This window comes from Nicotiana tomentosiformis, chromosome 11 (genome assembly GCF_000390325.3).
Source record: "Nicotiana tomentosiformis chromosome 11, ASM39032v3, whole genome shotgun sequence".
NCBI lineage: Eukaryota > Viridiplantae > Streptophyta > Magnoliopsida > Solanales > Solanaceae > Nicotiana > Nicotiana tomentosiformis.
The window spans coordinates 55,851,955-55,865,567 of record NC_090822.1 but is presented as its reverse complement, the minus strand read 5'-3'; the positions used below and the strand labels follow the sequence as shown (position 1 = coordinate 55,865,567).

Genomic DNA, 13,613 nt, shown 5'->3' with positions numbered 1-13,613 from the left:
AGTAGACTAAGCTTGGAGATTGTAGGCAGTGAGATAGGTGATGTAGCAGTGGCCAGCCTGGGAGTAGATCTGGAAGTAGCCGGTGCTAAAGAAGTGGCTGGTACTGACGAGGTAGCAGGTGCTGCTGAAGTGAATGCGGTCGGAAGGAGGGTGGCTGATTGCTCTAGTTGGTCTGCAACCACATTCTCTGAAGCATCGTTGTGCCTAGTTATGTCAATATCCTGAGCAACTTTTACTATGCGGTCATATTTGGGGATTGGAGAAACCTCTGCGTCTTCACACAAAGCATGAATTAGGCATGGAAAGGGAAGCGGAGTTTCCTTCGGGTTTGCCTGTATCCCAATCTCAGGGAATATGAGTTGCCCCATATTAATCTTGAAACCTGACATGATGGAAGTGATGAGGATCGCCTTCTCTAGACTGATGTCAGTCTCATTTCTCGTTGGTAGTATACGAGAATAGATAAAATATAGCCAATACTAGCTTTCTTGGGTGAAATCCCTCTTGTGAATCTTCTAAACCAGTGCAATCTAGACTGGAGTTCCCTTGGCTATGACAGAGGCTATCCAAGCACGCTCATCTTTCTTATTTTCCATTTTTGTGTCATATTCTGCCGTCCTTGGTGCCCAATTTCCGAAATAGAGTTCATTTATTGATTGGACACAACAAGATACTACAACTCCTCGGACTGTGATAGAGGTCAAGTACACACGGTGCTTCACCTGTTACTTGGTTATTGATGCAGCATATGCACCATAAAACTCCCTAACAATTGCCTTGTTGTATTCCCCCAGAAGCTCAGTGAAGAACTCCCACCCCCTCTTCTGGATGTTGTCTAGCACATACGGGTAGTGTTCTTTAAGGCCGTTCACACTCAGCTACTTTTATTTGATGATCTTTCTTTTTGCCAAGACATCTTTATATCTGTTCCAAGAGCCGGTGATCCAAAACCTAATATCCTCAACAATCTTTCTACTTGCTTCGGCCTGGAGTTCAACTGGTGGCAAAAGGTCAAGTTGTGCCTCCTCCTTTTCACACTGAGAGTAGGCTCAGATGAATTCCTAGATGTGCCACACCTTTTGCACTGGGATTGCTGTGATTGTTGGCTTATAGCTGGAGCCCATCTCTTTCCTTGTGTGGTGGGTGATGTCGATGCTAGGGCTATCTTTGGTGCCCTTCCTGCCAATTAAAGTTAAGTAAGTACGTCGTAAAGCATTTGTAACATATGACAAAGAAGTGAAAGGCAAAACATATTTTGCGGAGCAGTTATACAATCGCATAATAGATATGCGGACTGCGAAGTGTATTGAAGAATTTAGCATGCTAAAAGTAAAATATTATGCAGACCGCAAAAGTGGTCGCATAATTAATCTGCAATCGCAAATCAGACGCATTTTTAACTTGAAAATCTGGCCTTCGCCTGTTGGCTTTTGAGACCGATATGCAGTCCGTAGAAAAATTCTACGGCCGCAGAATCAACCGCATAATGAGTTTCCACAAGCCCATAAACATACAAGTATGCGATGATTCTACGGACCGCAAATCAGTTATATGGACCACATGGATCATCTTCCTCACATAAAAATTCCCCACAGACAACATTGTGCAACTAGTTTTCTTTTGTACTGCACATCTATTGCACAATTTCATGAATCAACTACACAACAATCAACATTACATCAATTTTACATTCAGCCCATCAATACCCACTGTGCATTTCCAACAATCACCAACACCCACACACATCTGTAACCCTAATTCTAACCCCCTGATTTGATGTTAGGCAGCAAGTTTTTCTCCTAAATTAAACACCAGTACAAAAATTAAAGAACAAGGTAAGGAGACACGAGTATCATGGAGAAAATGGAAGAATGATGCGAGTACCTTAAAAAAAAAACCAACGAAGAGGGGAGAAATTTCATACCAGTATGTGCTGAGAGTGAGCGTTCACTTGGAAGTCAAGCTTTTTTTTTCGAGAAAGGTAAGATGAATCGTACAAACCTTTCTCCTATTTTTTGTATCTTTATTTTGTATTCTTTTCATTTTCATGAGTGTGAAATAAGAGTAGGGAAGTGGGCATAGGAAAGAGACAAAGTGACTAATACCTTGCCTGGTTTGAGGTGCGATTCCCGTCACAAAACAGCTTCTGCAGTCGTAGAAGTATTTTGCTATGGTTTAGTACCTGGGTGGTGTGCAACAGATGTGCGACCCACTCTGCGGTCGCAGAACTGTTTTGTGGGCCGCAAAATTTCACTTTTCTCCGCATTTTGGATGGCCAATTTTCATGATGCAATGTTGAAGTATGCGAACAGTTTGCTGCCCGCGAACCAATTATGCAGCCATATATGTGGCCGCAAAACAACAGCTGAAGCTCAGTTCACTTTCCTTCATTTTTCGTCTACTTTTGCATCCCATTTCTATTGCATTTTGAGTAACCTGCACTCTAAAACATGCACGTCAAACTGTTCAACAATTATAAATAAACCTACAAGGATAAAAATATAACCAAAAAGGTTTCCAACACATGGATTTCCTTCGAAGAAGCGCTTGATTTAATGTCGCGGCACGAAGATTTTGCCCCTCTTGGCTATTTATTGGTGAAGGTTGGTACAGGACCATCTTTAAGTTTTAATTGTTCTACCAGCTGCTTTCTCCGATGGTTCCTAGGTAATGCTTCACTCTTTGGCCATTTACTTTGAATGTTCGAGTCCCATCCTTGGATTTTAATTCAATAGCTCCATAGGAAGACACACTAACAACGTTGAATGGGCCAGACCATTTGGAATTCAGTTTGCCGAAAAGAATTTCAATGTTGAGTTGAAGAGTAAGACCATGTCACCGGATTTGAATTCCCGCTTCAAGATCTTCTTGTCATGAACAAACTTCATTCTTTCTTTACACATGGCTACATTCTCATAGACATGGAAACATAATCTTCCATCTCATTAAGTTGTGTCATCCTTAGATTAGCAGCTTCAGCCCAGTCAACATTTAACTTTTTCAACGCACACATGGCTCTGTGTTCAAGCTCCACTGGCAAGTGACAAGCCTTACCAAAAACCAACCGGTAGGGTAAGGTGCCAATGGGTGTCTTAAATGCAGTTTGATAAGACCAATATGCATCATCTAGCTTTCTTGACCAGTCTGTCCTGTTTGCATTAACAAATTTTGCTAGAATGTTTTTGATCTCTCAGTTGGAGACTTCAACTTGACTGCTTGATTGAGGATGGTACGGGGTGGCCACCTTATGCTTAACTCCATATTTCTCGAGCAACCCTGCAAAAGCATTTTTGCAAAAGTGATAACCATCATCACTAAGGATGGCTCTTGGGGTTCCAACCGGAGTAAATATGTTCTTCTTCAAGAAGGCGGATACACTCCTTGCCTCATTGTTTGGCAAGGCAACTGCTTCGACCCATTTTGAGGCATAATCCATTGCTACCAAGATATATGTCATGCCGTAAGATCTTATAAAGGGAACCATAAAATCTGTCACCAACACATCAAATATCTCTACCTCCATCTCAAAAATCATAGGCATCCCATGCCTTCTAGAAATTGACCCCTGTCTTTGACATTGATCACATGCCTTGACTATTAGGTTTGCGTCTTGGTAAATCGATGGTCAATAATAGCCACATTCAAGCACTTTTACCGTTGTACGGTTTCCACCGTGGTGACCTCTATCTGGAGAGTCATGACATGCTTTGAGAATTTGAGTCACCTCATGTAAGGCCCCGTAAAATTTCACCTAAAACCAGAGGTTCCGTAGTGGCGAGGTACGGACTTTTTGGGTCGTACAGCATGCTAGAGAGTTAAAGGAAAATGTTGGCAGAAAAAGACATTTCTGCGGCCCACTATACAGCTGTAGAATCACTCTGCAAGCCGCAGAATGGCCGCAGAGTGAAGCAGGAACTTGAGCAAAATTTGAGGGCCATTGTGCGGTCCATTATGTGGCCGCAGAATTGCTTTGTGGGCCGCAGATTGCATCGCAGGATCAACATGAGAAATTCCAAGAAGAGATTCTGCGGTCTGCTTTGCGACCGCAGAATCGATATGCGGACCGCAGAACGGCTTCATACCCAGGCAGGACGACAGAATCGATATGCGGACCGAAGATTGACAAGGGAAACTCACTAGGTCTTCTTCCTAGAGGTAAGATTCTACACCCTAACTCTCAATTTCGAAATTCAATTAAAAATAGGTAATTAGTAAGGGAATTATTGGGTGTGGAAGTTGTTCATTTTGCATGCATATGTTATCAAGGGGTGTAGGACGATTGTTAAGCTAAAACTGGTAGATAATGGGTTGTGGGATGATTGAATCTACCATAGGAGGACGTTGAAACCTTAATGCACACCTAGTGTTTGATAAAATGCCCAAATGAGCAGGAACCATGATCATCCTCCTAATATTTGGTTCAATTTGTTATATTTATGAAATAGATCAAAGTTGCTTAGATTTTCGGAACATTTTAGAGTTTAAAGAAGTTCAAGTGAGGTATGTTGGCTAAACTCTTTCCTTAGAATTGAACCCCACAATGTCATTGTAAGTCCCAAGTTACTCATTATGAATCGATTATTCCGAATAAACATTGCGTCAAAAGATTTTATGTTCAATATGTATTCCACATCCTCTTGTTGTTGAAAATCCATGATGATGGTTGTAAGTGAAAACGTGAGCACGAAATATAAAATATGAAATACGGCAAATACCCCACACAAAAAAGGGATATTACAATTATGACCACTAGTGCCAATGAAATAAAAAGATGTGAAAAAGGTATGGAATGAGATGATTAATAGAAAAAGGATGATGTCTCGGATGTGGCGGCCTAGCCGATCGGGTCATGATCGGACGCCATGCCGCACACATGGTGGTGATTGTCTTGGAAATTGAAATTGAAATTGTGATTGTGATTGATGTCTCGTATGATACGGCCTAGCCGATCAGGTCATGATCGGACGCCATAGCGCACACATGGTGGTGACTGTGTCAGAAATTGTATTAGAAATTGTAAACTGTGGCATATTGATTCTAAATATCTCCCAACTTAAAATATGGAAATCACTTGAAAATTGGTCTTGTTCCTAACTTGATGTTTTGGGTATTGTTTGAGACTCCCATTGATTTTATGATTGTTCATTCTTGACTTATCATTTGTTCTATTGAGAGGGTGCGTAGTCATTCATACTAGTACTATTCCATATGTACTAACGTCCCTTTTGCTGGGGGCACTGCATCTTTAATGGATGAAGGTGGTTCCACAACAGGTGGCTTTGATTGTTGATAGCAGAACACCCTCTTCCTAGCTGACTTGGTGAGCCCCACCTCATTCGGGGTCGTATATCTTTTGTCCTTATGTATTATGTTTTGAGGTATAGCCAAGGCCTTGTTGCCGGCACTATCATCGTACTCTTTTGTATCTACTAGAGGCTCCGTAGACATTGTGTGGGTGGTATGTCTGTGTTGGGAAAGTCAAACTAGTAATTTTGGTAACTGCATCACACGTTCCACATCAAACTAGGAAAGTGTGTATTCTGAAACTTATAGATGATGAAACTACTGATAATAAATTGGTGTTGTTGTTCACATGAATCTCCTCACTGCCTAATTAATGAAATAGATCTTCTCTTTATTCATGAGTGAGTTCAGGTAGAAGGTATTGTGCAGGATTGCTCGGCCGAGTTATCTCGGTTGAGCGCCAGTCGCTCTCCTCGAGGTCAGGGCGTGACAAACTTTGTATCCGAGCCTAAGGTTTTAAAGTGTCCTAGGATGTCTCAGAGCCGTGTCTAGTAGAGTCCTTCTTATCAGTATGTTGTCGACCACATCTATAATTAGGAGGCTACTTGGACATTTAGGAATAATACCCTTATTTGATGTTCTTGATCGTGCGATAAAGCTGATTATAAGATTGTTCCTCCTAATTTTCAGTATATGGCTCCTAAAAAGAAGGCAAGAACTGGCCAAAGAGCCAATGTCACCCCAGGAGTGGCAGTTGATCATATATTTGATGAGGCGGGTGAACACCCGAGGGGTGAGGATATTCCCCCAACTACTACATTGCATGATGCTACTACAACTGATCAGACCGCACCTATCCCTACACCTACCGAGGGTGCAACGGTCTCTCCAATTAGTATTCTAGTTCCACCTCCAGCTCCAGCTACTGATTCTGGTGTTTCTGATGTTGATCTTAGGAGAGCCATATATATGTTGGCTCAGATAGTGGCTTCCCAGGCCCAGAGATCAAATGTTGCACCCACTTTTTCCAGTCAGTCAGGGGATTCTGCCAGTTCCAGGGTTAACATGTTTCTTCAGTTGGATTCTCCAGTGTTCATGGGTACTAACCCAGATGAGGACCCCCAGGACTTCATTGATGAGATGCACAAGACTCTTCGAGTTATGAATGCTATTGAGACGGAGACAGTGGAATTAGCCTCCTACCACCTGAAAGAGGTGGCATATTCTTGGTTTGAACTATGGGAGGAGTCCCGTGAAGAAGGGAGCCCTCCGGCGAGGTAGAGTGAGTTTGCCGACGTTTTCATGGATAATGTCTTGCCTGCTGAGACTAAGGCAGCCCGTGCTGCTGATTTTGAGAACCTAAAACAAGGTAGAAATAGTGTGTGGGAGTACCATATGGAGTTCGCGCGCTTGTCCAAGTATGTTATTCACACGATGCCCACTATGGAGGCTAGAGTGCGCCGATTTATACAGGGTCTTAGCCCCTTGGTTATTAATGAGGCTGCTACAGCTTCCTTGAATTCTGATATGAACTATGGGAAGGTGATGGCATTTTCTCAGGCCACAGAGACCTGCAAACTGAAGAATAGAATGGAGCGAGAGAGTAGCAACAAGGCCCGGTCAGCGGGCAACTTTAGTGGTACTACTGGTGGTGGTGTTGGTAGGATAGCTTTCAATGGAAGGTCATTAGGTCCGTCTCAATATTTTGCTCAGTCTTCATTCAGTGCACCGCCATTGGGGCCCAGTCAGTAGCAGGGGAACCATTTTAGACCCAGCCAGGGTGATAGGGGATCCTACCAGCAGGGTTCTGGTGGGATATTTCAGCAGCAGCGGAGGCCCCCATGCCCTAGGTGTGGGAAGATGCACTTGGGAATCTGTTACGTGAACCTACCCATATGCTACGGGTGTGGATTGAGGGGTCACATTCAGAGGGATTGCCGTTAGCCCCGCCAGGGTATGGCAGGGGTACAACACAGCCAGCCAGTTCTATAGCTACTACATCCACAACACCTCCTCCAGCCCGAGGCACTCCAGCACCCGTAGAGCGTGGTGAAGCTAGGGGTGGTACGCAGAGTTCGGGAGGGCCCAGCGGTTTCTATGCTATGAGTGGTCGCCAGAGTGTAGAGGCATCTCCAGATGTTGTCACAGGTATATTGACTGTCCAATCGCATGATGTGTATGCTCTTATTGATCCTGGTTCCACTTTGTCCTATGTCACTCCTTATGTTGCTATGGAATTTAGGATAGAACTGGAACAACTTCATGAGTCGTTCTCTGTATCTACTCCGGTTGGTGAGTCTATTGTGGCCGCACGGGTTTATAGGGAGCATGGTTAGAACACCATGGCCAATCTCATTGAATTGGGGATGGTTGATTTTGATGTGATAATGGGGATGGACTGGCTCTATTCATGTTTTGCCAAGCTTGATTGCCGAGCTAGAACTGTGTGGTTTGAATTTCCAAATGAGCCAGCTGTTGAATGGAAGGGGGATAATGTGGTGCCGAATGGTAAGTTTATTTCCTACCTTAAGGCCACGAAGATGATTAACAAGAAGCGTTTCTACCACTTGGTCCGGGTTACGGACACCTATGCTGAGGCACCTACACTTGAGTCTGTGCCAGTTGTAAATGAATTTTCGGAGGTCTTTCCTGATGAACTCCATGGAATCCCGCCAGACAGGGAGATTGATTTTGGAATTGATGTGATGTCAGACACACAGCCTATATCTATTCCACCTTACAGAATGGCACCAGCCGAGTTGAGGGAGCTGAAAAAACAATTGAAAGATTTGTTAGAAAAGGGTTTCATCCATCCGAGTGTGTCGTCTTGGGGGGAACTGGTCCTTTTTGTAAGAAAGAAAGATGGTTCGTTGAGAATGTGTATTGACTATCGGTAGTTTAACAAGGTCACAATAAAGAATAAGTACCCACTGCCAAGGATATATGACTTGTTCGACCAATTGCAAGGTGCTAAGTACTTCTCCAAGAGTGATTTATGATCCGGGTATCATCAGTTGAAGATCAGGGAGCAAGATATTCCGAAAACAGCTTTCAGGACCTGGTATAGGCACTTTGAATTTCTGGTAATGTCTTTCGGGCTAACAAATGCTCCCGCAACTTTCATGGATCTTATGAATCGGGTCTTCAAACCTTTCCTCGACTCCTTCGTGATAGTGTTTATTGATAATATTATTGTTTATTCGCAAAGTCGAGAAGACAATCCCGATCATCTCACGGCAGTTTTGTAGGTCCTGTCTCAACACCAGTTATATGCGAAGTTTTCGAAATGTAAATTTTGGCTTGAATCTGTTACGTTCTTGGGTCATGTTGTCTCTAGGGAAGGAATTGAGGTTGAACCCCAGAAAATTTTAGCCGTGAAGAATTTCCCTAGTCCTACTACTCCAATAGAGATTCGCAGTTTCTTGGGCTTAGCTGGGTATTATAGAAAGTTTATGGAGGGGTTCGCTACTCTTGGCTCTCCATTGACTAAAGTGACGCAGAAGGCAGTTAAGTTCCAATGGTCAGATGCTTGTGAAGGAAGCTTCCAGGAATTGAAATAAAGATTGACTACAGCACCGGCGTTAACTCTACCAGAAGGTATGGATGGATTTGTGGTATATTGCAATGCTTCAAAGATTGGACTTGGGTGTGTATTAATGCAACATGGCAAGGTGATAGCGTATGCTTCCAGGAAACTCAAGAATCATGAAAAGAACTGTCCAACAGACGACCTAGAGCTTGCAGTAATGGTATTTGCATTAAAGATTTGACGTCATTATTTATTTCGGGTTCATGGGGATATATTCACGGACCATAAGAGCCTTCAATATATTTTCAAATAGAAGGAATTAAATCTGAGGTAGAGAAGATGGCTCAAGTTACTCAAGGATTATGATATCAACATCCTATATCATCCGGGGAAGGCTAATGTTGTAGCAGATGCTCTTAGCCGGAAATCTATGGGCAGTTTGGCTCACTTGGAGGCATATCAAAGGCCGTTGGCCAAAGAGGTTCATCGGTTGGCTAGTTTGGGAGTTCGTCTTGCGGACTCTAGTGAAGGAGGGGTGATTGTACAAAGTAGGGCTGAATCGTCGCTTGTGTTGGAAGTCAAGGAGAAGCAATTCAACGATCCATTGTTGGCACAACTGAAGGAGGGGATTCATAAACATAGGACCATGGCCTTTTCTCTTGGCGTGGATGATGGTACCCTAAGGTACCAAGGGCAGTTATGTGTTCCAAATGTGGATGGTCTTCGGGAAAGAATCATGACCAAGGATCACACTTCTAGGTATTTCGTGCACCCGGGCTCTACAAAGATGTATCATTATATTAGGGAAGTCTATTAGTGGAACGACATGAAGAGGAATGTAGCGGACTTTATGGTAAGATGTCCAAATTGACAGCAAGTGAAGGCTGAACACCAAAGGACCGGTGGGTTGGCGCAAAACATAGAAATCCCAATGTGGAAGTGGGAAATGATTAATATGGACTTCGTGGTAGGACTACCTCGCACTCCTTGTAAGTTTGACTCGATTTGGGTAGTTGTGGATCGACTCACAAAATCAACACACTTCTTGCCGGTTAATACTACCGACATAGCGGAACAGTATGCTCAGCTGAATATCAAAGGAATAGTCAGATTGCCTGGCACTCTAGTTTCTATTATCTCAGATCGAGGGGCACAGTTCACGGCAAATTTTTGAAAAATATTTCAGCAAGTTTTGGGTATTCAGGTGAATGTTATTACAACCTTCCATCCACAGACCGACGGGCAGGCAGAGCGGACTATTCAGACACTTGAGGATATGTTGTGCGCTTGTGTTCTTGACTTCAAAGATAGATGGGATGATCATTTGCCACTCATAGAATTTGCCTATAACAATAGTTATCATGCTAGCATTCAGATGGCATCGTTCGAGGCTTTATATGGTAGGAGATGTAGATCTCCCATTGGGTGGTTCGAGATTGGGGAAGCAGAGTTAATAGGGCCATACCTCGTGCATTAGGCTATGGACAAAGTTAAAATCATTAAGGAGGGGTTGAAGACTGCTCAAAGTCATCAAAAGTCATATTCAAATGTTCGTCGTAGGGATTTGGAGTTTAAAGAAGATAATTGGGTATTCTTTAAGCTTTCCCCCGTAAAGGGTGTAATGCGCTTTGGTAAGAAAGGAAAATTGAGTCTGAGGTATATCGGACCGTACAAAATCATTCAGAGGATTGGTCAGGTGGCGTACAAGCTTGAGCTACCACCTGAGATGTCATTAGTGCACCCGGTATTCCATGTGTCTATGTTGAAGAAGGTAGTTGGGGATTCGTCGGTTATTGTGCCAGTAGAAACTATTGAGGTTAATAAAGAACTGACCTATGAAGAAATTTCAGTTTCCATTCTTAATAGGCATGTATGAAAGCTAAGAAATAAAGAAATTGCCTCCGTGAAAGTGTTATGGCGAAACCAGCAGGTTGAAGAGGCCACATGGGAGGCCGAGTAAGAAATGAAATGGAAGTATCCTCATTTGTTTGAATAGCTATGTAATAGTTTCTATGAAATTACTTCCTATGAACTATGTATCACTTGTACAATTTATGCTCAGGATATTTCCTTTCTAGTAATATATTGCTTATGAGGCCACGGTTAGTAATGTATCATATTATGTTGCATCGTTGGATTATGTACATGCTGCTAGGATTGGTTTCTGGGATTCTCTGACAGGTGGATAGGCCCAATTACAAGGGAAACTTTGCCGAAACTTTTGGGAATTTGGGGAGTTAGTAAAAAAATTGGGACTGCTAGTGTGTGAAGTAATAGCTGGGTCATGTTGAGTACTAATGACGGATTTAAACCCTCATTCAAGGACGAATGATCTTACGTGGGGGAGGATGTAAGGCCCCATAAAATTTTACCTAAAACTCGAGGGTCCGTGGTGGCGAGGTAGGATAATATGTTTGGTGATGGTAGAACTCGCCGCGGTACGGACTTTTTGGGTCGAACACTACAAATAGGGAGTTAAAGAAAAATGTTGGCAGAAAAAGACATTTTTGCGGCGCACTATGCGGCCGTAGAATCATTCTGTGGGCCACAGAATAGCCGTAGAGTGAAGCAGGATCTCGAGCAAAATTTGTGAGCCATGTAGATTGCATCGCAAGATCAACATGAGGAATTCCGAGAGGAGATTCTGCGGTCTGCTTTTTGACCACATAATTGATATGTGGACCGCAGAACTGCCGCATACCCAGGCAGGGTTACCCAATTTCGGAGGGACATTTCGCGGCCCCTTTTGCGGACCACAAAAGCATTATGCGGTCGCACATGCGACCGGAGATTGGGTTCCGGAGCTTCATTTTTATGGTTTTTATAACCCGACCCTATTCCATTATATATTCGCTATGGACCATTTCTTAAGTAAAAACCTGGTATTTTGAGAGTGAGAGAGTGCTCTGGAGTGGGAGAGGGTTCCTCAACAATTTGTTCTTCAAATATTGCTCAAATCTTGGAAGACTGATAAGGGAAACTCACTAGGTCTTCATCCTAGAGGTAAGATTCTACACCCTAACTCTCAATTTCGAAATTCAACTAAAAATAGGTAATTAGTAAGGGAATTTTTGGGTGTGGAAGTTGTTCATTTTGCATGCATGTGTTATCAAGGGGTGGAGGAAGATTATTGAGCTAAAAATGGTAGATAATGGGTTGTGGGATGATGGAATCCACCATAGGAGGACCTTGAAACCTTAATGCACACTTAATGTTTGATAAAATGCTCAAATGAGGTGGAACCATGATCATCCTCCTAAATTTTTGTTCAATTTATTATATTTCTGAAATAGATCGAAGTTGCTAAGATTTTCGAATATTTTTGAGTTTAAGGAAGCTCAAGTGAGGTATATTGGCTAAACTCTTTCCTTAGAATTGAACCCCACAGTGTCATTGTAAGTCCCAAGTTACTCATTATGAATTGATAATTCCGAATAAACTTTGCGTCAAAAGACCTTTGTGTTCAATATGTATTCCAAATGCTCTTGGTAATGTGTTCAAAGTATTGGTTGCTTAGTTAAAAGCTATGACTTCAAGTTGCGTTTCAAATGATAGCTAATGCCAATTGTGTAAGAAATCCCAATGCACTTAAGACTCTTGTTTGCTCATATGTATGCTTATTGTCTTGCACATTAATGCCTTGTTGTTGAAAATCCATGATGATGGTTGTAAGCGAAAACGTGAGCACGAAATATAAAATATGAAATACGGCCAACACGCCACACAAAAAGGGGATATTACAATTGTGACCACTAGTACCAATGAAATAAATAGATGTGAAAGAGGTATGGAATATGATGATTGATAGAAAAGGATGATGTCTCAGATGAGGCGGCCTAGCCGATCGGGTCGTGATTGTGGTTGATGTCTCGTATGAGATAGCGTAGCCAATTGGGTCGTGATCGGATGCCATTCCGCACACATGGTGGTGACTCTGTCTGAAATTATAATCAAAACTGTAAACGGTGGCATATCGGTACTAATGATATCCCAACTTAAAATATGGAAATCACTTGAAAACTGGTCTTGTTCCTAACTTGATGTTTTGGGTATTGTTTGAGACTCCCATTGATTTTATGATTGTTCATTCTTGCCTTGTCATTTGTTCTATTGAGAGGGTGCTTAGTCATTCATTCTAGTACTATTCCACATGTACTAACGTCTCTTTTGCCGGAGGCGCTGCATCTTTAATGGATGCAGGTGGTTCCACAGCAGGCGGCTTTGATCGTTCATAGCGGAACACCCTCTTCCCAGCTGACTTGGTGAGCCCCACCTCATTCGGGGTAGTATATCTTTTGTCCTTCTGTATTATGTTTTGAGGTATAGCTGGAAACTTGTTGCCGGCACTATCATCGTACTCTTTTGTATCTATTAGAGGCTCCATAGACATTGTGTGGGTGGTATGTCGGCGTTGGGAAAGCCAAACTAGTAATTTTGGTAACTGCATCACACATTCTACATCAAACAAGTTGCCGGCACTATCATCGTACTCTTTTGTATCTATTAGAGGCTCCATAGACATTGTGTGGGTGGTATGTTGGCGTTGGGAAAGCCAAACTAGTAATTTTGGTAACTGCATCACACGTTCCACATCAAACTAGGAAAGTGAATGTATTCTGAAAAATATAGATGATGAAACTACTGATAATGAATTGGTGTTGTTGTTCACATGAATCTCCTCACTGCCTAATTAATGAAATAGATCTTCTCTTTATTCATGAGTGAGTTCAGGTAGAAGGTATTGTACAGGCTTGCTCGGCCGGGTTATCTCAGTTGAGCGTCGGTCGTGCTCCACGAGGTTGGGCCGTGACACCTCATTTTCTGGAACACAACACCGAAT

General features: G+C 42.6%; 1 protein-coding gene across 1 annotated transcript; it reads right to left on the bottom strand.

Annotated features, from left to right (window-relative positions):
• Positions 1-2,905: 2,905 nt before the first annotated feature.
• LOC138901478 (uncharacterized) lies at positions 2,906-3,523 on the bottom strand. The gene is made up of 2 exons (XM_070189246.1): positions 3,234-3,523; positions 2,906-3,149 (listed from the first exon to the last, which is right to left on the bottom strand). The coding sequence occupies exons 1-2, from the start codon at positions 3,521-3,523 to the stop codon at positions 2,906-2,908; spliced, it is 534 nt and encodes a 177-aa protein (XP_070045347.1).
• Positions 3,524-13,613: the final 10,090 nt, after the last annotated feature.